Source organism: Danio aesculapii, chromosome 18, assembly GCF_903798145.1.
Source record: "Danio aesculapii chromosome 18, fDanAes4.1, whole genome shotgun sequence".
NCBI classification, from domain to species: Eukaryota; Metazoa; Chordata; class Actinopteri; order Cypriniformes; family Danionidae; genus Danio; species Danio aesculapii.
In genome coordinates this window covers 54,416,390-54,444,071 of record NC_079452.1, presented here as the reverse complement: position 1 = coordinate 54,444,071, position 27,682 = coordinate 54,416,390, and the positions used below count along the sequence as shown (strand labels likewise).

At 34.7% G+C, this 27,682-nt stretch overlaps 2 protein-coding genes across 4 annotated transcripts in view; one reads left to right on the top strand and one right to left on the bottom strand.

Moving 5' to 3' along the window:
• The first annotated feature begins 470 nt into the window (after window positions 1-470).
• LOC130245389 (uncharacterized) lies at window positions 471-10,945 on the top strand. The gene is made up of 10 exons (XM_056478052.1): window positions 471-509; window positions 901-936; window positions 1,024-1,156; window positions 1,787-1,947; window positions 2,032-2,287; window positions 4,397-4,600; window positions 4,733-4,816; window positions 5,647-6,645; window positions 6,852-7,020; window positions 10,646-10,945. The coding sequence occupies exons 1-10, from the start codon at window positions 471-473 to the stop codon at window positions 10,770-10,772; spliced, it is 2,208 nt and encodes a 735-aa protein (XP_056334027.1). The 3' UTR covers window positions 10,773-10,945.
• A 1,331-nt stretch (window positions 10,946-12,276) lies between these two features.
• The window catches only part of tp53i11b (tumor protein p53 inducible protein 11b), a 116,012-nt gene continuing 100,606 nt past the window's right edge, over window positions 12,277-27,682 (bottom strand). For all 3 annotated transcript variants that reach the window (XM_056478831.1, XM_056478832.1, XM_056478833.1), the window contains exons 4-8: window positions 23,981-24,039; window positions 22,870-22,918; window positions 22,646-22,742; window positions 18,051-18,152; window positions 12,277-14,058 (exon numbers count right to left, since the gene is read on the bottom strand). In XM_056478831.1, the coding sequence (XP_056334806.1) occupies window positions 13,925-14,058; window positions 18,051-18,152; window positions 22,646-22,742; window positions 22,870-22,918; window positions 23,981-24,039 (441 nt within the window). In that variant the 3' untranslated portion in view covers window positions 12,277-13,924. The remainder of the gene's footprint in view (window positions 14,059-18,050; window positions 18,153-22,645; window positions 22,743-22,869; window positions 22,919-23,980; window positions 24,040-27,682) is intronic.

The window sequence follows — 27,682 nt, the reverse complement described above, 5'->3', positions numbered from 1 at the left end:
AGATAATGGTTTGGTTTAAAACAAGTCAGCGTTGAGTCTGGCATAAATTGAACGTAAATTAGTTGATATAAAGCTGAAATGCAACGGGGGAAATAGTCACTCATACTGTGCTATTATAGTCGCATTGTAAGGGGAAAACATTAACGTTACAAGCTGCATTTCATTTTAGAAAAGCTTAACTATACTACAAATTTCACAGAATTTTTCATAAAGATTACAGGCATTTGACTTTTCTGTATAAAACGGGAGTTTGTGATTTTTTTTTTCAGTGATATGTGTTTAGTTATACTTGGATAATTTTTACATAGCAAGCATTTGCAAACTTCTGTCTCTTTTTTTCATCCTCAGTTGTTTGATTCAAGAATTTAAACGTGAAACTACCTGAAGCAAGAAGGCATTTTCAAGCTCAAATACATCTCTATTACACTGAAGTGAGTATGCAACATGGCAAGTGTTTCAAAAACTTTCACATGTCCTATATGTGGCATTGCTTCAAAAACACTGAAAGGGTATGTTAATCACCAACAGTTACACAAAAATGAAGCTCATAGTGAATATGCCTGTTGTGTAGCTGGTTGCAAATCAAGATTCACAAAGTACAATTCCTTTAAAAGTCATATTTTGCGCCACCATAGACAGTCATCCATATTGCAGTGGGAAACAGTACAGGGTCCACTGATATGTCAAAAACCACTTTGTCAGAAACAGTGCAATGATCTTAAAGATCTCTTAGATCATTTAAAATCACATGTTTCAAAGAAAGAAGAGGTTAAGTGCCCATTTAAAATGTGTGGCAAAACCTTTTCACTGAGGTCCTCCTTTACTGCTCACCTCTCTAGATATCATAAAAATGCTACATCTGTACAGGTATCAGATGTGCATTTTGTTTCTTCTGTGCAGAGTGAGTCACTTGATGTTGCTCAAAATGCACCAGAGGTAAGAATTGATGAGCCAGAGGATATCCTGTGCCCACCTGATATGAAAGGGCTATATATGAGGACTTTATCTCTGTTTTATATGCAGTTACAAGCCAAATACCTTATACCTTCCTCCACTATTCAAATGATTGTGGAACAAATAGACAGCCTTAACTCTGTGTGCCACCAGTATGTAGTTGATCTACTTCAAGGTGCTCTGCAAGCAAATACTCAGTTGAGTGAGTCGGAAATTAAAGATGTTGTGTCAAGTTTAAGTGACAATAACTTGCATGCATCCTGTAGCTCTGCACTTTCTACTGAGTATTCAAGGATGCAGTATTTTAAGAAAAACTTCTCCTATGTGCATCCACAAACTATTAGTTTAGGTACCGATGAAAACCGAAAGGAACAATTTGCTCAGTATATCCCAATAAAAGAGACTTTGCAGACTTTGTTGAAAGACTCAACTGTGTGGCAAGAATGTACAAAGTCAGTCCATGACAATCCACACATTTTGAATGATGTGAATGATGGTTCTGTATACAAGAGTAATGCTCTGTTTGGGGAGTCAGGTATAAGCATAAAGCTCATACTATATCAAGATGCTTTTGAGATTGTGAACCCACTTGGGTCAGCGAAAAAAAAATACAAGATTCTTGGAGTTTACTTTACACTGGCCAACCTTGACCCATTTTATCGTTCCAGCACTGAAAACTTGCAACTTGTGCTCTTGTGTAGAGAGGAACACTTTAAATATTTTGGCCATGACAAAGTGTTCTCCACAATGTTGTCAGATATAAAGGAACTGGAGACAACTGGGCTTGTCATTTCTGGACATGTTGTTAAGGCAACTATTTTTTGCATTGCAGGAGATAATTTAGGGTCCCACCAAATTGGAGGTTTCACAGAGAATTTCAGTGTGTCCACTTACTTCTGTAGATATTGTTTGGCAACTAGAAATGAGCTCCATGATTTGCAAAAATGTGCCCCACCCAGAACAGTGCAAAACTACAATGAGGCAGTACAAGAGGTACGCAGTGGTTCCCTGACAGAAAGCAGAGGTGTAAAACGTGATTCCGTTTTCAACTCCCTTGCTTACTTTCATGTATGTCAGCCTGGCCTCCCACCTTGTATTGCTCATGATGTATTTGAAGGAGTTGTGGCATATGACCTGGCCATTTACATCAAGTACTTTGTGAAGGTGAAGAAATTTTTCACCTATAGTCAGCTAAACCGAAGAATCAAACAGTTTAGCTATCATGGATCAGATGCCACGTCCACTCCTTCAGTGGTTGCAGAAAAAGGAGATAAATTAGGTGGCAAGGCCGCAGAAAACTGGTGTCTCCTGAGGCTTCTTCCTATTCTAATAGGTGAAAAAATTACAGACACTGATGATCCAATATGGCAGCTAATGGTACAGCTGAAACAGCTTGTAGAATTGATATGTGCCCCTAAAATATCTCACTCTCAAGTTGCTTTGCTCAATGTTTTCATTGTGGAGTATTTGGAGACAAGAAAGGAGATGTTTCCTGACCGAAAACTCAAGCCGAAGCACCATTACATGGTCCACTATCCAGCTTTAATCCTCAGGTTTGGACCTCTAATAAGACTGTGGACAATGAGATTTGAGAGCAAACATTCTTACTTTAAAAGATGTGTGAGACGAACCCAGAACTTCAAAAATGTCTGTCAGACACTTGCACATAACCACCAACTTTTGCAAGCACATCTGTCCTCCAGTTCTGTCTTTGCTCCTTCTTTGCAAGTGAAGCAGTCCACTCCCTTCCATGCAGTCTTGTACAGTGATGCAGTACGTGGTGCAGTAGAGGCAAGCTTGCATGATCAGAGTGGTCTTGTAGCATCCACTGAGATACTGTGGAAAGGCACTCTTTACAGAAAGAGCTTTTTTCTTTGCACAAGTCCTTGCATGCCAACAGAGTTTGCACAAATCGAACTAATGCTAATAAAGGACAAAAATGTGTACTTTCTTGTAACTCTTCATGGTGCATCATATTTGCAAGAGTTGGGACTTTATGAAATTCACACAGCATGTGGAAACATGGAGTGCCTTAATGGAGACTTGTTGTTGGATTACTATCCATTGCCTGCTTATTCGCTTTGTGGAACAAAAGTCATTTCTCTCAAACATAGCATTGTAGATACTGAGTAGGGGAAAATGACATGGCACTTGGCATGGCATTTTTTTTTTGTTATTTTTTTATTCTTTTTGGCAAAACATTACTTGAAGGGGGTATATATAAGGCTTTTATGAATCCTTTATAATCAATGTGATACATGAATATGAAGAATGTATGTATTCTTATGACAGCTGTCTTTAAGTGTCATTTGCTCAGTTATGTCACTTTAAAATAAATACATCATTACTTGTCTTGACATTATCAAAACAACATGATTGTCATGAGGTCATTATAATTGTCTTATAATTGTCAAAACAGTGATCAGAAATATATTTATGACATTATAATGGCCTCATGACAGTCATGTTTTATGACAAGTTATGTTGTCTTGATAATGTCAAGTTACCACGACAAAGACAGGTCATGATAAACAGTAGTCAACATTTGAGGTCGATCAAAAAGTTTACCAAAATTGTCCTAAGACAAGAATGGGTGTTAATTAGTTGTACGCCAGCTTTTAGGAAAGGTTTTGATTTACTCATTTACTTAATGACAGTTGTCTTAAGCATTCATACATTTTTCATTCATGTCATGAATATAAAGGTGTCATGAATGTCTTATGAACACCCCTTCAAGTAAAGTGTTACCTTTTTATTGGTATAATCACATCCAAAATAAAAGTTTGTATTTATATAATATACTGTATGTGCATGTACTGTGCATATTTATAAAGTTTATGTATAAATACACACATGCATGTATATATTTAACTATATATTTGAATGAAAAAATGCTCAAAAGCACGCACGTCACTCTAAATGGGTGCTCAGCCAAGCAGCAAGAAGTTCAGTGGCAACACCAGAGCTCCAAAAATACCAATTTATTACATTAAAAATGCTAACACAAAACGTGTAACATTTCAGGCTTCTGATGAAGAGCCGGTGTGCTCGAAACGTTACACGCATTGTGTTATGTGTTATGAATATATGTTTGCACTATATATTTGAATACAATTTTATGAAAAAAAAATGTTTTGTGTATTTGTGCAGTTTATGTATGTTTGTGTTTATATAAACATAAATATACACAATACACAATCATACATTATGTAAATACAAATTTTCATTTTAAATGCGATTAATTACATGCGATTATTTATATATATATATATATATATATATATATATATATATATATATATATATATATATATATATATATATATATATATATATATATATATATGCTCTTAGAGATGCAAAGACGTACGGAATAGGCCTTTGGGAAATATTTCAGCCAACACTGACTTCTAACACTGACATCTGACCCCTTTTTCCTTAGTAATGGATTATGTAGATGATGATCTTGCCAATTTCGTTGGCTTTGCACTGCAAAATTCAAGTTCAAAAGACCTGGTGTTGGAGGCTCTTCAGAACTTAGGAGTGGGAACCCTAGAAGACCTAAAATATGTCCAGGAGCCTGATCTTGTTAATGTCCTGAGGCCAATTGAAGTTAGAAAATTCCTTGCGCGGATTAAAGCTTTGTGTAAGTATAGTTAATTGTAATTAAATCTAAGTAAAAAATACATTATATCCTTATAGCATAACGTATCAATTCTATTGGTTTAGCTATTAAATTCATAGCAAACCTAATTCCTATTACATCTCTTCTATTCAGCTGAAAAAGATGCCAGTGAGGTTCCTGATCTGCCTGCCAGAGCTCAGCTAAATGCAACGCCATGCCAAGGGCATACATCTACATGTGAGTAATTTAAATCTAAAATGTTTATGCGTTTTTGTTTTGTTCAGTTGTTTTGAGGAAACTACTTCAGATTTTTTCTCCTTATAGTTAACTCGTGCCAGATAGTTTGAACTTTCAAAAAGGAGTTTAAATGTTTAATTGAGCAAAACAAGAGGTAATTTATATAGTTTTTAATTGTTGTAATTGTTTATATAGTTTTTAAAAGTTGTCTAGGTCTGCATTGACCTAAAATACACTGTGCACTTTCAGAACTCCCATCTCATTTTCTTCTCTAACTTTAAGATTGTCCAACAGTACAAGACTTTTGACTTTCTTTACACATTCACTTTGTAAACACTTGGTCTGCACCTCTGATGTAGGATGATTTTGAAGTTGGAGTAGAAAACGAGAAGGAAGTTTTTTTGACATACTTTAGCTGTATTGAAATGGATTGCACAAAAAATGTATAGTCCAAATTTAAGTTTTGTTTTTTGTTAATTAGATAGATTTTCTTTGGCTGAGATCATTTAGAGCTCTTAAAGCTGCATTTTGGAATGTAAAATTACAAACTTGTGGACACAATTGAATCAACTATATGGAGAACAATCTTTAAATGTTTTTCAAAAGAAACCAACAAAAAATAATGAACCGAAATGAACAACTTGGATAATGAGGGGTGTAAATTATAATTTTTTGTTCGGGAGGAGAAATAATACTTTAATTGTGAACTAAACAATAGTGATTTATGGGCATTAGAGGTAAATAAGCTTAAATTAAGTTCAATTTTGTTTGTTTTAGTTAATTTTGAAATGTAATGAGCTGTGTTCAAATACTTTTTGTGCTCACTCCAGACTGTGTGGATATTTCCAACTCTCCTCCATCCACATCATCAAGTGAAGCCTCAGCTTCTTACAGACATACTCCAGTGGACAACAACTGGCACTTCAGTTTTGAAATACCCTGGAGTAAAATTCCATCAGAAATTACTAGAAAGCTGGAAAACAAAGAGAGGCCAACTGGACGTGAAAGACGGGAACTAATTCGGCTGATGGTAAGTGAGATCCTGACCATCTGCCCTACACCAGGAAAGAAACATCTCAGTGAAATAGCCAGGAAGATTGTTGCAATGTATCCTCAATCGTTCAAAGATGTTATTGAAGATCAAGTTGTAGGTAGCGGTTATGACTCCCTTACCAAACAGCTGCAGAGTAGAGTTGATAACATGAAAAGGGGCAAAATCTCACTTTACCTGAAAAGACAGACATCCAGTGCAAGTGAGGGAGATGACACACCTTTCAAGATTAAGAGAGTAGACACCTACGGCTGTATAAATTGGCAGCCAAAGCAGCTGCCAGAAGGTGAAACTGAGGAATCTCAAAAATGCATACAAGAAGAATTAAAGACAATGCACAAAAACAAATGCAATAACACCAAAGATATTGAAAAAAAAATGATGGATACTTTCTACAATCAGAGAAGGAACATAATAAGTGGAATGGATACACCTCTTCTGGTAGAAGAGTGGCCATATCTGTTCGAGATGTGTGGATTAATTATTCACTTCAAAGAGCTAACAGGACTGGATGTTGATAGAGAAGCTGTTTCAAGTAAATGTAGGAGAGTCATTTCATACCTAACGTCCAATGAGAAGAAGAGCAAAATCGAGGACATCTTAGCAGGCATGGAAATTGCCAAAGCAAAGCAAGTAGATTCTGATCTTCCTGGATGTGTGATGCTGCTTCTGAAATATTTCAACGAAGAAGAGTCCAAGATGTTCATGATGGTTGATGAGACAAGTCTGCCATCTGAAGTTGATCAACTGCCCAGTACACCTTGCATCGTTGTTTGCGGTATGATTATTATTCACTCCCATTTAAGTAAAGTTTTTTTAATGAACAGGTAAATTAAATCTTGCTGGGGTTTCTAGTAAACCATAAAAATTTATATTTTCTACTATTATTTCTTCATCAGGGTAATTAACTGAAAAGGAGAAATAGCCATGTAAGCACTGTTGTCATTTTAAAATTTGACCAATGTGTGTGTTTGTGTAATGTAGGGAATTCTCCCCTGACAGCTGGACGCTTTATGATTGCTGTGGATCAGACCATTGTGAACGATGGTGTCACAAATTGTGGTGATGCCCTTCTGATGATGTTTGTGACCTACTACTGTCTCAACATCAGTTATCCATTAGAAGTTGGTGCAACTCTGGAGTTCATGCAAAGGTAAGCCTTCAAAGTGTAACTACAAAATAGATGCTTAGTAGGGAAAATGTGTTTATATATGTGACCAATATATAAAATGATAAACTTTATTTACGTATCGGCTCATTTAATGAATGGACTTTAAATAACACAAGAATAGTCCATATTTAAAAAAAGCTATTTAATGGTAAATTCCTTACAACATATAATACATTTATGGAGTTTAAGGAGCAACTTCACACGAGCTCTTCTGGCAATTTTGGGAAGATATATTGGTACATTACAAACTGTCTATTCCTTTTCAATAAATTACAATATTCCAACTTTTGAGAAATATTTAAGAAAGAGTTGCTTCGTGTATGTATATATCTTGTGGTGCAGCCATCATGACCTTAGTAATCGGTGTTCACACTGGCAGCAGATGCTTCAAAGTCATTGTAGGCACAATTGCCTAATGGGAGATACTCAAATAGAAGTACATCTCAATAAATTTAGATGCCATGTAAAAGCCATGAAATTTATTTCTGTAATTCAATTTAAATAGTGAAACTCATATATAATATAGATTTATTACACAGACTAATATATTTGTGTTTATTTAATTTACTTTTGATGATTACGGCTTACAGCTAATGAAAACCCCAAATATATAATATTACTTAGGACCAATTAAAAATAAGATTTTTTACATAGAAATGTTGGACTACTGTAAATTAACAACATGTACAGCACTCAATTCTTGGTCGGGGCAATTTTTTTCATGAATTACTTTAGCAATGTGACGTGGGATGGTGTGGATCACACCTCAGCAGTGCCACAGACTGAAGCCCAGGTTGCTCTGAAAAATGGCTTTTAGCTCTTCTGCGTTGTTTGGTTTAGTGACACAACTTCCTCTTCACAATACCTCATAGATTCTCTTTCCATAGGCCAGAGTTTGCTGGCCAATTGAGCACAGTAATATTGTCCTTCTGACAGTGTGGACAGGTGTCAAATCCTCCTGGAAAACCAAATCAGCATCTCCATGAAGCTGGTCAGCATATGGAAGCATTAGACTACATCAGAGGTGTGTTTCCTGGGCTGAGGACAAAAGACTGCTCAAAAAAAACTCTTAGTTTGCCAAAGTCCTCCTTTAAACTTGAAATTTCCTTTAGAAGTGAGGAGAGGCACATAATCCAAGCTGCTTGAGGTCCAGTGTAGATTTTCCAGTCAGTGGTAGTTTGAGGAGCATGTCATCTGCTTGTGTTGGTCCACTGCTGGTCCACTGCGCAGCCATCTACCAGGAACATTTAAAGTACTTCACTGCTTCCCCAGATTAATGGAGTTGCTGATTTGATTTTCCAGCAGGACTTGACACCTGCCCACCTGCCATTGTATCCCTGTGTTCAATTGGCCACCAAACTCGCTCAAATTTGAAGTAGAGAAAGATGTGAGACACTAGACCAAACAATGCAAGAAGTTCCGAAAGCTGCTATCAGAGCAACCTTAAGCTTCATAGCATGCCATGTAACATTACTGAAGTGACTCATGCAAAAAATACCCCAACCAAAAATTGAGTGCTGTGCATGTTCATAATTTTCAGTAGTCTCAACATTTCTGTTATAGGTCTTAAGTAATATTATAATTTAAATGAATGTATATAATATATGAGTTTAATTTTTATAAAATGAATTACTAAAATAAACTTTTTAATGACATTTCAATTTATTGAGATACACCTGTATGGCCATGTCACATCATAATCAGTCTGCAATCCAAGCTAACCTACAGAAGACATGAAAATGTTAGTGTAGCACAGTATATATATATATATATTAGATTTTGCTGTATTTGGCTTAACCGTTCTTGGGTGGCTCGCCAATGTATTAGATGACTCTAATACATACAATAAGTAAGCTGACCAAAGTTCTTATGGGGAGAAGACTTTATTGAAGACAATGAATAGTGCAGTTCCTCAGCAGTGATGTTAACTCGTCGGTCTTCAAGTAACTTAACCCAAGTACTTTATAACAAAGGATATAACCTCCCCGGAGATTAACCCGGCTCACAACCCTTGAGATCCTGCAGGCCATTTGGTTCACACCTTTTCATATGCCGATATATATATATACATACATACATACATACATACATACATACACAAACACACACACACACACACACACACACACACACACACACACACACACACACACACACACACACACACACACACACACACACACACACACACATATATATATACACACATACATATACATACACATATACATACACACATACATATACATACACATATACATACACACAGACAATTAATTAGGTTAAGTAGGCAGGTTAGGGTAATTAGTCAAGTAACTGTATAATGATGGTTTGTTCTGTAGAAAATCCAAAACAAATATTGCTTAAGGGGGCTAATACTATTTACCTTAAAATGGTTAAGCCGAAAATAAAACAAATAAGACTTTATATTATATTATATATATAATATATATATATATATATATATATATATATATATATATATATATATTAGGCATGGGACGATAACCGTTTTCAAGGTTTGGAAAAGTCACGGTTTTAAAACTGTCAAAATTTTTATTAATACCGTTCCTAAGGTGTGTGTAAGATTTTTTGTTTCCTTTTTTTTTTTTTTTTTTTTTTTTTAGGACAACAGTATCTCCAGCAAAAAAATATACAAATATGCAGTTTTAAATTGTAAAGAAATCTGTGTTTTTAAAACAAATGAAGACAGCAAAAATCAATGATTCATTTAAATTCTTTAGCCTGACATGTTAAAATATTACAAGAGCAATTCCATGCAAATGTCAACCTTGTCATGAAAAAAATTACATTTCCACCAAAATACGGAAACTGTTTTTTTGTGCAAGTATTTTACTGTACTTTGGAAATACTCAAAAATGTCTCTGTCAGTGTTTTTAAACAATCATATTTGATTTACCAAAGTCACACAAGTTGCAATTTCACATCTGTCATATCCATAACGGAGAGATGTCACATCCATAACGACACTTTTTCATCATAAATGCAAAAATCTTAAATAAAATAAAACCAATCATGTTTATTCTATAGTGAGCCAACTCTTATCCTGTTGATTAGTTAATTTCTTTTGGTTTGTGCAGTTTAATTTACAGAATTTCTACAAAGTATGTTGCATACTGTAAACTCGCTGACTTTTTTGGTCACATCCATAACGCATGTTTATTTCCCTCATTTAAAGTACAAAAAATGTCTACAGATTGATAGTTTTCTGATCCCTTAACTCTGTGGTCAGATGTTCTGGAAAATATAAACAGATGTTTCAATATAATGTTAACATATACTTTCTATGTAAATTTATGTTTTAAGTTTTTACTGCAAATGTCACATGCATAAAGCTGGAATTGCTCATAAATCTTTCAAAAAATTAAATATATTCTTTTCAAAGAGGAAAGAAATTGTTGTTTTTTACCCAGACATTTAAAAAGAATATATTTTAGAGCAGTGAGCACAATACCGTGAAACCGTGATATTTTTATCCAAGGTTATCATACCGTCAGAATGTTATATCGGCCCATGCCTAATAAATATATATATATATAGACAATTGTTGGTAGCACTATATTGAGGTGTAATTCTGTCTTCACAGGTGCCTTTTCAAGATAAATCCGGACAGAGGGACCAAGGTGGAAAAGAAGCAATCTAAAAGACAGCAGTCTATTAATCCCAAGGTTCTTTCTTTGATTGCAAACATTGCAAATTTTGAATGGAGATAGAAGAATAGTAACCTTGCATTGCCAGTATTTTCTTTATGTACAGTTTAAACTGTTCATTCTGCTGTTATTATTTTTTTGGGAGGCTAAGCTGTATCCTGAGTTACATTTTTATGTTTCTTTTTAATATGCATTGAATTGTTTTATGATGTATATTGAATAGAAATTACTCTAAAAAGCTGTTTAAGAAAGAATTGTAAAAAATTGTTCTTAAAAAAAAAGTAACAGTAATGTTGCTTTGGTGGTGTTGTTAAATGAGTAAATGTGTTGTTTCAAGTAACAAATAATAAAAAAACACAAAAGTAATTAATAGCTGTGTATTTTTATGCCAATCGTTTTGCAGTTTAGTCTTTTAATTTTTACAGCTATATGTATATAAACAATATTATAACACATTAATTTAGGGTTTTATTTTAACAACAGTAATTATCTGTACCTAAGCTAAATGTTCATCATACTTTTAAATATAATTGTTGTTTTAAAGGTATATTACTGTATTTTGAAAATTATGTTAAAAGTAAAAGATTTCATGGAATTATGCAATTAGTTCTTGTATAATTACAGTAATAACTTGTAATCTTAGAAAAGGAAATTAATTGTTTTGTTTTTTTTACATTCCATGGAATATTTAAAGACTAATAATTGAACTAACTACAGTAATAATCTGTATGACTACAGTAATAACCTATTACATTAATAACATGTATAACTTTAGTAATAGTCTGTGTAATTACAGTGATAACCTGTATAATTATGTTAATAACATGTATAACTACAGTAATAACCTATATAATTAAAGTAATAACATGTATAAGTATGGTAATAATCTGTATAACTACCATAATAACTTGTATAATTACAGTAATAACCTGGATACCTACCATAATAACATGTATAATTACATAAATAACTTGTATAATTACAGTAATAACCTGTATAACTACTATAATAACGTGTATAATTACAGTTATAACATGTATAATTACAGTAATAACCTGTATACCTACCATAATAACTTGTATAATTACATAAATAACTTGTATAATTACAGTAATAACCTGTATAACTACCATAATAACGTGTATAATTACATAAATAACTTGTATAATTACAGTAATAACCTGTTTAACTACCATAATAACGTGTATAATTACATAAATAACTTGTATAATTAAAGTTATAACATGTATAATTACAGTAATAACCTGTATACCTACCATAATAACTTGTATAATTACATGAATAACTTGTATAATTACAGTAATAACCTGTATAACTACCATAATAACTTGTATAATTACATAAATAACTCGTATAATTACAGTTATAACATGTATAATTACAGTAATAACCTGTAACTGTAAAACAGAAAAATACTGTTTTTTTACAGTTTATCTTCATCTTTTATTCTAACAGTTTTTTTCTGTATTTTTACAGTTATTTTCTGGCGCCCCTGCTGCCAGAAAATAACCGTTTTTTTACGGGGATTTTTTTTACAGTGTACCTTTACAATTAAAAGCCTAATTAAACCCTACTAAAGAGAAACTGCTACTTTTTTTTCCACATACTGTACACAAACAACACACTTTTCTCCACCGAAGCTTGATCACATATAATAACATCCATCACGCATAGTCACCATGTAGGCAACATTTAACAACAGGTATTTTCCCTTGTAGCTTCTTGCGAAATGTATTGCTTCCATCCAGGACTCCTTCTAAGTTATCCAGTACAATTAAAGCTATAAAATGCTTCTGATTCTGTCTTTCCTTTAGTGGGAATTTTCACTGTTGTTATCAATAGACAATCAAAAATAATAGGAAATACAGACAAGGCAGCAATCGTGTAAATACAGACACACAGCTCATTTCGCAGTTAGTCTCAGCAGTACTGTCACAAGAAATGTCATCAAGGGCATATAAGGTTATATTCTGATTAAACAAGCATGCAAGTGATTCCACAAAAATATGAACTTTGGGGTAGGCCAATAAATAAGCAACTAGAAATCTGCAAATCAACAGGATAAATTAAATATATACATATCCTTTGAAGAATACAAACACCTGGCAGTGTGCTGACATGTAGAACGCTTGTGCAGTTTAGTATATTAAGGCAATATTATGGACATTTTGAGGGAAAATACTGCTACATTGCTTGTTAAAATGGACGAAACATGCCATTGTGCTACACAACCATGTTCTGTGGCATTACGAAAAGCAAATGAAAAGTGTTTCTTGTTTATTTATATTCTGAAAACAGACTGGAAACAGAAAACAATAAGTATCTGCAGACATGATAATTAGCAGGACTTTCAAGATAGATGCTAACAAAGTAGCCTGTTATGTCTGTCATGCTTTCATCAGCTTTTCATAATAATTTCCATATGAGAACTTGCTGTTCCTGATTCAGTGATAAAATGGTAATGAACACACAATAACCAGTGACAAGTTTTTAAAGAGACAGTCACCCAGAAATCTAAATCTTGTCATCGTTTGCTCACTGTCCACTTGATCCAAACCTGAGTTTTTTCTTCAATTAAACACAAATGAAAACACACATTGAAGATGTTGAAAATTAGCAATTGACCTCCATAGTATTTTTTTCCTTGCTATAGATGCCAATGACTCCCAACATTTTTCGAAATATCTTCTTTTGTGTTCAACAGATGAAAAAGCATTTGGATTCACTGGTAATTAACTGGTCAAATACAGAATGACCAACACCAAAAACACAATCCTATTGTTTTCTAGCCAAACTCACGCACGTCACATGACTAAATCATTGGTATTACATGAAAATGATAGAGTTTTGTTAGCTACAGACAACTACGCCAAGCTTGGCTACGGCGTTCAACACTTTACATGAAAAAGAGAAGAGCTACACTGTCTGAAAGAAAGATCTAAATAATTTAACCACATCGTGAGTGTAAAAAAAAATAGGAAACAAAGAGTAGAGATGGAGTTGCTCTGAAGGCAAGGTCCCGTATTCTGTGTAAGCTGAAATAAAAATGAAGGCGTTGGGGTCGGTGTCGTCCGCCAGGTGAACAGGTTTATGTTTTCTAACCGTGTTTTCACTGTTCGAAGCCTCTATTGGAAACTCCAGCCCAGTGGCCTCAACTCAACTCCCCAAGTACCAGCTGTGTGGAAAGCTGCCTCTTAGATCTTTTTGGGCCGGCGTCCCAGATGGTAGTAGTAGGAGAGCGTGACGGTGAGGAACAATATGCGGCTGAGGAGAAGGAGGATGGCAGCGTTTGGAAGAGAGCCCAGCTCCACCAGAGTGACGGAGGTCACTGGAACACAAAGAAGAGATTTGTCGAATTACTGTTTATATGTTTGCTATTTACGCTTCTTTGACTATGATGAAGGTCATTCAAAAGTTTGGGGTTGGGAAGATCTTCCCATTTTCTGGAAGCTCATTAATGTGGTAGTTCACCCATCATCACCGCAATGATTTAGTGATCATTTACTCAGCCTTATGCTGTTCCAAACTCAGAAGACTGGTGTTAATCTTCAGAACACAAATTAAAGCCTCATTCATGATTGCTTGATATTTATTATCTGTTATAATATTCACTGTATTATATTAGGTGATTTCGTCTACATAAAATCTTGACATGTAGTGGGTACCAAATATGCCAGATACACATATCACTCGTCGCATGATATCTACGGTGTGCATTCTGTCATTAAGGTGGTGCATAAAAACAAACGTCTCTGTGATAAATAGGTATGCACCGTTCCCGATACTTGGATCGGATATCAGTTCGATACCGCATATTTTTGCTGGATTGGGTATCGGCCAGCTGGTACCGATCCAAATACGATCTTGCGCGTGTGCTATATTTTGCGTAATTTATAAGCCAACAAAAGCCATGAGGGTAGCCTATTATAAGGCACTGGAAAGTGGTCATGTAGGTCTACTATATCCCAAATGTTCTGAAGCCATTCTATAGTTTAATGTGAAGTATACAGATGAATATTCAAGTGGTTAAATTCATGTTCAGTTCAGTGCTTCCTGCTGCTGCGCCGGTCAATCATTCTCCCTTCCTTCACAATTCAAGCTGTTCCCGTTCATTTATGACAACACAAAAAAACTATCCAAGACTATTTGTTCCTGTTAGTTTAATTAATTAGTGGAAAAATGCATTTAGTTTAGCATTAAATGGGGTAATTTTGACCTGCAGAAAGGAGTTCATTGTGGTTTCTAAATCATGTTGAGCTGTGTCTGTTAGATCAGCACATTGCATTCGCAACACTGGAGCAGAGAGGGTTATTACCTGCTCTTCACACACAAGTAGGCCTACCTGAAGTTTCGAATTAGAAAAGCTCAATAATAAATTGGACAGATCCTCAACGCACGGATTTCTTTCCTTTGTGCTGCTAAGTGTCCGCAGATACCGGAGGGCTGTGAGCTGTGTCTCAGTGATGCATCAAGCGCTTCATTCACGCACAGGCTGCGCAGATGCGACATGCGCCGCTCTGTAAAATTATTCTCATATCCTTCTGAGTGAGTTCTTCCGAGGGAAATACTTTCAGTGCTGCAAATAGTTTGTAAAGCCTGGCTCATTGTGGTCAAAGTAGGTTAAATTAAATTAATGAAAGTGAGACTGATGGGCGCAATATGGATTGTCATTAACAGAAAAGGGAATGTTTATTAAGTAAAACTGGCCTCAGACAGTTTAGTTTAATCTGCGTCAAACCTGCAGGAAAATATCAGGCTTTTGTAAAAGGCTGGTTATTTTACCAATGATTAGGATCAATACTAGTAGTCTATTATAGATTTCAAAGAAAAATCTTAATATTAAAAAAGGAAACATAAGCTGGACCACAAAAGATCAACGTCGTAAGGAATGCTCAAATAATGTAGCCTAGTTTACAGCACACATGTTTTTAGTTAGACTGTGCTGTCTGTCACATACAGTCAGCCTATAGATCTTGTATTTTTACTAAAGGAGATATATTATTTTAGTTTATCACCATAACTATTAAAACTGTATTATGCTTAAAATAATTAAAAAAAAATTGATTAAAAAAAGGTATTGGTCAATACTCAGAATTTTGGTATCGGGATCGGATCTGTTCCAAAAAAAATGGTATCGTGCATCCCCTACTGAGTTGTTAGTTTATATGGTAATTCCAGAACTCATTCACTAGGCTGCAGAAGTGCCTTGGCTATCAATTGGCAACATTTATCTTTTTATTCTCTCACTGTAGTTCCACCATCATCACCATTCACATTTATAGATGAGGTTTTTTGGTACCTTTTAGTATTTTGAATAAGACAGGACTGTTGCTGTCTATGGAAGATGAGAAACCATCTCTTACTAAAATACATATTACAGTTTAAAATAAATCTTTTTTTCTGATATGCAAGTAATTGTTATTCATTCCTGTAATGTCAAAGCAAAATTTTCAATATTACTACTTCCAGTCTTCAGTGTCACATGATTGTTCAGTTCAGAAACTAGGGCTGCACAATATATCGATAACACACATTGCACATTGTGACTATACCCATAGTTGAGGCAGGATTTTAATTATTCATTGTGAGGGTTTTAAAAGCATTCAGGCATAAGAAAATGTACCATTTGAAACTTTTGAAAAATGAACAATTAATTTTATTGAATTGTTTATAAATTGAAGACATTATTGCAGTATTATTTAACATTTGATTATTCAATTACTGTATACCTGAATACAGTTCGACTCTTCGGAAGACGATAAAATGCTGTTTATTTAATTTGCATATATTCCTTATTGAATTACTCTACGTGGTGACGCAGTGAAGCAGTAGGTAGTGCTGTCACCTCACAGCAAGGTTGCTGGTTCAAGCCTCGGCTGGGTCAGTTGGCGTTTCTGTGTGGAGTGTGCATGTTCTCCCTGCGTTCGTGTGGGTTTCCTCCGGGTGCTCCGGTTTCCCCCACAGTCCAAAGACATGCGGTATAGGTGAATTGGGTAGGCTAAATTGTCCGTAGTGTATATGTGTGAGTGAGTGTGTATGGATGTTTTCCAGAGATGGATTGCGGCTGCAAGGGCATCCGCTGCATAAAACATGTGCTGGATAAGTTGGCAGTTCATTCCGCTGTGGCGACCCTGGATTAATAAAGGGACTAAGCCGAAAAGAAAATTAATGAACGAATGAATTACTCTATGCTTCTGTATTGTTTACTGTTTTTTAATGCACTCTTCTACAGAACCTTCCCAATCAATCTAAAATTTTTAATTCTTTCCAAACAGTTAAGTCATCTAGTGAAATTGTATTCATATCGCAAAATATAATCGCCAAATAAAAAATATCACAATGTTAGATTTTGCCAGTATCATGCAGCCCTTATAGAAACCAATCTAAAATGATTTGCCGCTCACAAAAGATTAATTTATTATCAGTTAAAAACAGATTTTCTTTTTTTTCCAGGATATTTTGAAGAATAAACAGTTAAAAGGAACATCCTTTATTTTAAATATATTCTGTCACATTATCAATATCAACTTACTGTCTATTACGAATAAAGGGATAGTTCAACCATTCAAACAAACAATTTATATCACATCATTACTTTTTTTACATGAATATATGAATCATTCTAAAACTTATTCTGGCAAAACTTTACAGAATAATCAAGTCACTTTATTGGACAGTTCAATAAAATATGTTTAACAGACAGATTAATCTTGAAAAACATGCACTAGGATTATCTATTAGTGTATGAGTTAATTAGCAAGTAAATTTTCACAACATTTCCTATAATATATTTTCTTCTGTAGAAAGATTTAGCTGTTTTATTTCGGCTCGAATAAAAGCAGTTTTTATTTTTTAAGGTCAATGTTATTAGCTTAAGCATTTTTTTCTATTGTCTACAGAACAAACCACTGTTATGCAATAAATTGCGCAATGACCCTAACTTGCCTAATTAACCAAATTGACCTAGTTAAGCCTTTAAACTGCACTTTAAGCTGAATAGTATCTTGGAAATTTTCTAGTAAAGCATGTTCTGTCATCAGCGCAAAGATAAAAGAAATCAGTTATTAAAACTATTATATTAAGAAACGTGTTGAAAAAAATGGGGAAAAATATGAAAGAATAAAAAATAATAATTAACTTAATTAGATCAAATTTAACTAATTAAAACGAATAGTTCTGACTTCATCTGCATACTGTACTTAAGTAAATCCACTGACAGACCACAACCGCTAGAGGGCAGTGCCATGATGACATAAAAGAGCACATCTTGATCTGACAACATACAGCATGCAGAAGACCTCAGTTCTCATTGAAACAAACCTAAAAACTGGATCGCAAAGTAGCAGGCCTCGCTGAGCAATGTCCACTGGATGATGACCTTCTCTGCAGTGTACAGCCCATTCCACATGATCAGAGACAGACCTGACAAAAACAAAAATGCACATAAAAGCGTGATAAATATGGACTTACTTCACACCAAAAGTTTAGGGTTCATATTGATGGACAGATAGATTGATTACACTAAAATTTCTAGGCTGTTGTAACCCAACATTGGGTTAAATATGGATAAATCAAACTACTGGCTTAAAATGTGTTATTTTAAATTTAATAAATAAAAAAAGAACTCAATATTACAACAACTTACAATTTTTAGATTGAATGTTTTACATTATACTGTATGTTTTAAATAATATTTGTAATTTGTAAGGGTCAGTTAAATTGATTGAATAGAGATATTTATAAAGGGATCCCACTCTTAACCAAATGTCAAATTCCCTGACTAAAAAGCTGAATTTGTGTGACCTGTAATGAAAAACAGGCACCTTTTGTGTTGAGCAGTCCCTCCAGAATTTAGTGATTCTGAAATCGCTGAATTGAACTCGCCATCTGCATTGTTTTTATATCAGGGGTGCTCAACCCGGTTCCTGAAGATCTTCCTTCCTGAAGAGTTCAGCTCCAACCCTGATCAAAAACAACTAAACAAGCTAAGTAGGATCTAAAGAAGCACTTGGTAATTAAAGACAGGTGCATTTGATCAAGGTTGCAGCTAAACTCTGCAAGAAGGTAGATCTCTAGGAACAGGGTTGGGCATGCCTATTTTATATCAACTAACACTATATTCGCATATAGAAAGTTCTCATCCAGTGTGCAATACCTTGGGTTTTTAAGCACAGCATTGTGCTTCTTAGGTATGCCCCGCTTTAGACTCATCTTCTGACATTATTGCAACTCACATTCAGCCAAAGCCTATAAGCCTACAAGGCCTATTCTATCACCTGAATCGTTCGAGAAAATGTGTAATTTTAAGATGATTTTTCTAAAGTTATTGTTGAAGAAATTAACAATTTAATTTATTTTAATTATTTAGAGTCACTCATGTACCAGATATAATATATTAGGATCTACACTCTCAGAAATAAAGATACACGAGCTGTCACTGGGGTGGTACCTTTCAAAAGGTACAAATTTGTACCTAAATGGTCAATATTAATACCTCAAGGGAACGTATTAGTAACTAAAAAGTACAAAAGTGTTACTCTTAAAATTTGTAGGTACTAATATATACTTTTGAGGTACTAATATAGACCCGCCAAATACAAATGTGTACCTTTTGAAAAGGTACCATCCCAGTGACAGCTCTTGTACCTTTATTTATGAAAGTGGTTAGAAGGTAAACACTAACTTTGTGTTTCTCTCAATACTCCCCTGTTTTAAATTATAAAGACCAATGGTTCTTACGGTCAAACAAGATCTAAGATGTGTGAATTTGTGTATATTTGCACAGCAAAACAACACACATAATGCCACAAATATTTGCAAAAGGCACGACAAAATAAGTTATATTAATCTATGATATTCACACATTTTTCCCACAAAATCCAGGACACAGGCAGTATTTTAAAAGGTACAGCCGAGTGACTGCATTCGATTGCCAGTTGATAAGTGGGAAAGGAATAAGATAGCAATGAAAAATAGCCTAACTATAACATTAGACAAAAAAAAAAACGAAAAAAAAAAAAAAAAAACATTTTGATAAATGGGAAATAAAACTTTCTAACCTTTCTAACTTTCTAAAAATTATAAAAATTGGTAAAAAAAAAGTCAAAATTGTTGTGTTATGTGCGCATAAAATGATTCTTCATAATATTCCAACTAAACAATTGAAAATACACAGACATGTAATATATGTTTTTTGTTTTTTTGGTACCGTTCAGGACTTTTTCAGGATTCAGGATAATTCCCTTAAATTACTGGATTAGGCATGGGCCGGCATAAAATTCTAATGGTATGATACCTTTGGATAAAAATATTACGATTACACGGTATTGCGATTACTGCTCTAAAATATAGTATTTTTTAATTGTCTGGAGAGAAAACTAAAACGGTTTTCCCCTTTGAACAATCTATTTTATTTTAAGAAACATTTAAAATATTATGGAGCAGTAAACAAGTCAGGCTAAATAATTAAAATGAATCATGATTTGAGCTTTTTTATGTTTCAAAAACACTGATTTCTTCATGATTTAAAATGACATCTTTAGAGATCTATTCTGCTGGAGATACTGTTGTCCTAACAAACAAACAAAAACTAAATCTTGCATATACCATAGGAAAAGTATAGCAGATAATTTTGGCGGTTTTAAAACCCTTACTTTTCCCAACCATGGTATACCTTGAAAATGGTTATCGTCCCATGCCTACCTGGGATTGTTTTTTTTAAATTCAATGATAATCCACAAATGCCATGACCTGTGAGAACCCTGCTTATAATATTACATATTCAATCAACCATTGTCAATCCATCCATTCACCCAGTGTACTTCATCCACATCAGATCAAATCATTTTCTAAGTGTAAACCAATAAATAAATGAACTTAATTTTAAAAGTGAAGAAATATATATCCTGTTTCATTTACATAAACTTTACTGGAGTATCTGTAATATAAAATCCTTCCTGTTGACCCAGAGACACAGCAGCGAATCACACACTGACAGACTTAACAATTGCCAGGAGGCTTAAATGACTAATATTAAATATATGTCTCATCTATTTCATATTTGAGGGTCAGATATGGAAAGGGAGCAGGTAGAGAGTGGAATAATTGCAATAGTAATTTGTGGAAATGCGTGGTCTGCAGTGGGCCAGAAAGAGTCCGATTTAATGTTGCAATTAAGTGAAAGAGCAGTGGAGAGATGCGTGCAACTCGCGGGGATTATTTCCTCCACGCTTCTCTTCACAATTCACTGGCTGACTGGCCATTTACTTCCTTAACAAACACAAAAACACACATCCTAACAGCTCCTTGAGGAGAAGGCTAAAAAGACACAGAGGATATAATGGTGGTGAAAAAGTCAGCTCACTGAATTTATAAGTTACAGTATACAGTAATTCATCCAGAAATATTAATTTCATTCATCTTAGAAACAAAGATGGGGATTATTTTTCCTGGTGCGGTTTTCATAATCATGCACAAGATGCTTTGCTTTAATTTGTATTGTTTATTTAGTTAGTTTTTTGTCCAAAACTGTCCATTTTCACAAAATGAAAACAAAAATTAATGCATCATTTTCCATAACTAAGATTGAATATATCCACCCAAATATATTCACTATATTCACCTCATGTTATAAAAATGAATAAGTGACACAGACAGACTATGAAAAGCAACGCACCACCTTTTTTTGAAAAAGGGTCAATTTACAAGTCTCCTAGAGTTAAACCACTTACTCGAACCAAGTTTAACATGTTAACCAAATTCTTGTTCTAGTGGTCTCACTTTTAGCTTCCAGTAGCTTAGTATGATGGATTTCACCATTAGCATTTCAAAGTATAGTTTTAATAATTTTCCTATTTAAAGCTCGAGTCATCTGTAGTTATATCAAGTAATAAAACCAACTTAATATAGAAAAAATTACTAATTCTAGGCCAATACTGCTAGGAAATATTGTCACTTTCATTCTGGAGTAATAGTCAAGAAACAATAGAGAACTAGTGATTTCAGAGGAGGCCTTGAAACCAGAGACACATGAGACACGCTTTTGTTTAAATAGGCTTCAGTGAAGAAAATATTGACCTACATTTGAAAGACACAGTTTAATTTATTTTTTATTTATTTATTTTTTGAAGTAGAGTGTTCTTTTAAGACAATATTGTCAGAATATTTGGCGACGCTAAGCTAAACTGTAAGCCATTTGCCCCATCTCCCTTAACTTTTCCCACATCTCACAGACAGAGATTAAAGCATAAAGAAAGCGCTGTACTTGTTGGAACAACCAGTTCTTTTATTTAGCTATGTATGATTAAGGATTACATCTGTCTCATTGTGTGGGAAAAAACAAACCAAAAAAAATTTATTGGCTTTAGGTTAATCATTTGCTATCTGTACACAAGCCTCGCCATTGACTGAATGTGTATCTGAAATGTACACCAAGTAACGCATTTTGTTTGCAAAAATGTAGACAGCGCCCTCTAGTGGCTTTGTCATCTAAAATGTGCACAGAAATGTACCTGGAGGCATTTCTAATGAACCTGGGTTGTATTTTGATTTTGAAACCAAAAATGTGTTTAGATCTATGTTTTAGGATCCAAAAGCCCATAAAGGCATTGTAAAAAAAAAATCATTTGAGCAGTATTATGCAAACATTTAGAAGAGATGCAATGCCTTTATGTGATGGAAGATTCACACACACACACTGTAGTAATCAAACAGATGTTTAATGGGGAGCAGGACGAAGTTTATGTCTGTTCAAGTCTACATCCAAGTACATACCAAATTTAACAATTAAATCAACAAAAGTTCTACATTTAAATTTAATTTACCTTTTTTTACTATATTAACTCAATAAACTTGTTGTATTGTGTGTTGAGTGTATTGTTACAAGTTGCATTGTTAAAAATATGGATATGACTTACTGAGAATGGCTCCTCCATAAAGACGTATGGAGACACTGGTGACTGTTTGCTCTTGATCAAATACAACCTCATACAGCTGGTTAGGGAAGGCTAGGGCCTATAAATAACACATACAAAATAACTGAATGAAGAATAGGCTTGTAATGTTACTAAGGATTGTATATAAAAAAGTAGTAGTAATGGTCCTGACTGAGAGGATATGGAGCTTAAAGTATGAAACTCACCATAAGGGCCATGACTGTGAAAACCACAGCGGAGAAGAGAATCCATAACCTTGTGCAAAAAAAAAAGGTAGAGTCAAAAGAGGAAACGGCTCACTTTGATTGTGAATGCTCTAAAATAAAACGCCATGGCCAGTTTTGCAATTCTATAGAGAGATGTTTGAAAGCCTGAGATGATATTTCTTTGATTCAAAACTGCTTTTAAACCTTGAAATATACTGAAATAAATATTTTCATGTAATACGACTGAGAAACAGGTCAAATTTGGCAATATTTGTAGATTACTAAAGGGAAAAAGTACATTTGTGACACTGATGATTTACAATAACACAACAGTTCACCAGTTCAGTGATATTATTTTATTTATTTTTCATAATGATTCGATATTTTATTTTGTAAGGATGCAACCACTTCTATTATTTATATTTAATCAAAGATCCATAAAAAGCAGCAATAATTGTAATTATCATCATCGATGTTGAGACGCTAAAGACTAAGCTACAATTAATGGCTGCTGAAAGTTCAGCTTAATCATCACATGAATATTTATATTATATTTGAATATTATATTGAATATTATTAAAGCATTAACAATTAATAATCATATTAAAAAAGTAACAGTTGTTTTATATATAACTGTTTTGTATGATAAAATGTGGAGAAAATATATAGAAAATTTATACCCAGAGAAATAAGATTTGGAATGTGTAATGAGGGTTAAAGCCAATTAAATTTGCAGCTTTTAATTAACAGTAAGATGTTTTAATATACATTTTGTTTTACTGTAAGCACTTTGAGACTTCTTGTCTGTGAAATGTGCTATATAAATACATTTTTACTTTAATAATAACATTACAGGAGATTCTTCTTATGTAAATCATTTGCTTTAGTGTTCAGAAACAGTACACATCACTTGAAGAGAAGCTGAATTTGTACAATTATCGGGTTCAGGTTTGGCTGTGGCCAGTCAAAATAACTGTACTTTAATTAAAGGCCTGCTATTTTCTGCATTGGTGACCCAGGGCTGAATGTAATAAATGATGTGAATTAGAGCAAACTCCCCGAAGCGCCGCACTGCAGAGAGAGGCAGAACGGCACAGGAATGGAGTTTTACCTCAGTCCCACAGGCTCTCGAACCGCAAACTTGATCTCATTGCCCAGCATCTGACTGATCTGAAAGAGAAGAGGAAGAGGTCAAGTGATGAATACAGAGAGATGGGTGAGAGAGAGAGAGTAACAAGAGGGAAAAAGAAAGAAAAAAAAAAAAACACTACACTTTTGTCTTCTCTAGCAAGGAATGTCATTTCCAACAGAAACTTAAAGGGCCATGAATGAAAATGAAAATTTACTTACTATTTACTCAACCTCAAGGGGTTACAAACTTTTTTGAGATTAATTATTCTGTTGAACACATGAAAAAAATGCTAAAAACCTGTAACCATTGACTTCCATAATAAAAAACAAAAAAACAAAAGGAAGTGAATGATTACAGGTTTTCTGTATTTAAAAATTTTGTCTACCAAAAGAAAGAAAATCAAACAGGTTTGTGACAGTTAAAGAGTGAGTAAATTATGACAGAATTGTCAGTTTTGGGTGAATTATCCCTTAATTCAGAAGTATAATTATATCTGTATGAAGTAAGGGATGCTGACAATTAACAAAACAACCATTTAAGGAATAACGTAAATCTAGCTGATTGTTCTCACAGACTAAAGCTCAACCAGACACAAAATAAAGGACTTTACTCTGTGATAACTAGCTACATTATCTTGATTATTTCACAGCTACTTGTTACAAAACTAAACTACTAGGCTACGTGCGCTCAAATCAGATTTTTTCTCAGATCTGACTTGTTGTCAGATCATGCTTATATTATTTTTGCCCTTTTCACATACAACCCTGGTGTATTTCATGAACTGTAAAAGGTTGTTCTGCTACTACTAATGTGTATTTCGGCATTTGAAATGTAAAATAAGTCTCTTGTGATAGAAAACACTGATCATTTGTGATTTATGAAATCTGCAATCCACGTCTTTCTCACCAGTGTTATAGTGAACTCATCAAGGGTTAATGAGCAGCCGCAGACTGAACTGTGAAGGCGGAGTTGTTGGTTTATCTCTGTTTGCGGAGTCAATTAATTTTATGTCGTTATAAACAACAGACACGAGCAGAATGGGGGTTTGGGTGCTTGAGTGCCTGTCCTTTTTTCTCTCTGAGAGAAAAGTTCCCCCTTAAAATGAAAGTGCCCCTCCTTTGCATGCGGGTGTCCTATCCGCAACACCCACAACGGTCTTCAGCTTCGTGATCAACCTGTGTCCCAATCGCTAACCAGACCGGTTAACAAGCACCAGTTTTGCCTTCACCAGTTTTGCCTTCAAAATCAACCAACTTTCTGTGGTAAAGTAATTGCCCAGTGAGCCATTCTACTGTGCTGCTGAGGAGTAGATGATGTTTGCAGCACAGAATGATAAAGCATGTCGCTCAAAGTGTCACATGAAATCTGACATAACCGTTCACACTGCGGTTGCATTGCAGAACATCAGATCTGTGTCTGATTTAATACTACATATGAAAGTGCCACAAATCTGAAGTGAAAAGACCAGGTTCCATGTGGCTTCAGCTGTTCACACTGTCATTACCCGAGTCGCATGTGGGCAAAAAAAAATCTGATTCGTGCCACATTTGGCTGCAGTGTGAATGTAGCCTTTAGACACATAACAGCGGTAATAATTTATCAGTTAATAAACTTAATTGAACAAAGCTTACAGAAAAAAATTAGACTGAATGCAGCCTACACTAACCTACTTGTATTATTTTTGAGCCACAAGATGGTGCCAAACCGTCAAGAACAGTGTGATAGATACAGCATATAAATACGTGTCTGAATATATTCAAAGCACCAGGATAAGCTAGTTTACCGGAAATTGTATACCTTGGAATTTCATGATTGACCAATCAGAATCAAGTATTCCAGAGGACAGTGTAATAATTGCCAATACACCTCAACAAAAGTCGATTAAGCAAGGATGTCATTAACATGCATAGTTTTGTGGCACAAACAGCTCACACAGATGCAAATTAAAGCAAGCACATAAGCTTATTAAAAACTTTTTGATACTCTGCTTTGAGAAACAGAACAGCGCATCAGCTTACCAGTTCATCTGGGGTTGTGTTGTGTAGCATTACTGGATCAATTATCTATAATGGATTAGCATATTATGATATGCTAATCCATTTCAGAAAGCTCAACTGTAAACTTGACTGTCACATTAAGCTCATAAACATCTAATATATAAATACTCATTGTATGTGATGTACATCCTCCTTACACTGGCTGCCTGTTAAGTTTCGTATTGAATTTAAAATATTGCTTCTTACATATAAAGCTTTAAATAATCTAGCTCCTGTTTATCTAACCAATCTTCTGTCTCGCTACAGTCCAACTCGCTCTTTAAGGTCTCAAAACTTAGGGCTTCTGGTAGTACCTAGAATAGCAAAGTCGAGTAAAGGAGGTCGAGCCTTCTCATTTATAGCTCCTAAACTCTGGAATAGCCTTCCTGATAACGTCCGAGGCTCAGACACACTCTCCCAATTCAAAACTAGATTAAAGACCTATCTGTTCAGTAAAGCGTACACTTAGTGCACCACTTAGGGAGCTTCCACACAGGTTATGCATCTTGTTGATATACACTGTGAACATCAGCTACGCTAATTATTTTCTTTATTCTCCATTTCCACCTGGGGATACTCTTCCCGAGGCCCTCAGACTATGCAGAGTCACTGATTCGATCCAAGACCAACGACGAGATGATCCGAAGGTTTCCATATCCTGGACCAGGCCGAATCCTGAGCAGCTACTGTGATGGTCATGGAAGAGTGGAGAACATGAGACTGATTCCTGTGACGCTCCAGAGACAGACGAGTCTTCGGTGAGGCCAGCTTCCAGCCTCCGCCACTGAGACTGCAGCTCTGCACAAGACGTTTGGCCAGCGGAGAAATTAAAATGGTCGTGCCCAACTGAGCCTGGTTTCTCTCAAGGTTTTTTTCTTCACTTCCGCCATTAGTGAAGTTTTTTTTCCCCTCTCCGCTGTCGCCACTGGTTTGCATGGTTCGGGATCTATAGAGCTGCGCATCGTTGGATTTGCCCTTCAATATTTGGACTCTCAGTAGTGATTATTAAACCACACTGAACTGAGCTCAACTGAACTGAACTTAAACACTACAAACTGAACTACACTGTTCCTATTTACTGTGACCTTTTATGTGAAGCTGCTTTGACACAATCTACATTGTATAAGCGCTATACAAATAAAGGTGAATTGAATTGAATTGAATGTGTAAATTGAGCTAATAACATATGGACATTCAGTAACTGTTGACCCCTGTTAAAAATTGTCAACATTTAATTATCCTCCAATTGTTCCAAACTTGTTTGAGTTTCTTTTATCTGTTGAATGCAAAGGAAGATATTCTGAAGAAAGTTGAAAAAATAGCCTCCGACTTCCATAGTCATTTTTATGCTAATATGTCAGTGGCTGCCTTTTCCCCCAAACTTTTTTTTTTTTGTTGAACAAAAAGAAAATAATTCATAAGAGAACCACTTGAGTGTGAGCAAATGGTGAGGAAAGTTTCATTTTTAGGTGACCTATCCCTGAAATTAACACATGTCCTAGGAACATTGGAAAGAATTTAACACCCAGTGAAAAAATTACTATAGCTACAAACAGATTGCATATTATACATAACATTTGACTAGTAACTAAATGGTTCAATTAAAAGATTGATGATGGGTTATTTTCACAATCCTTGCTTTTAA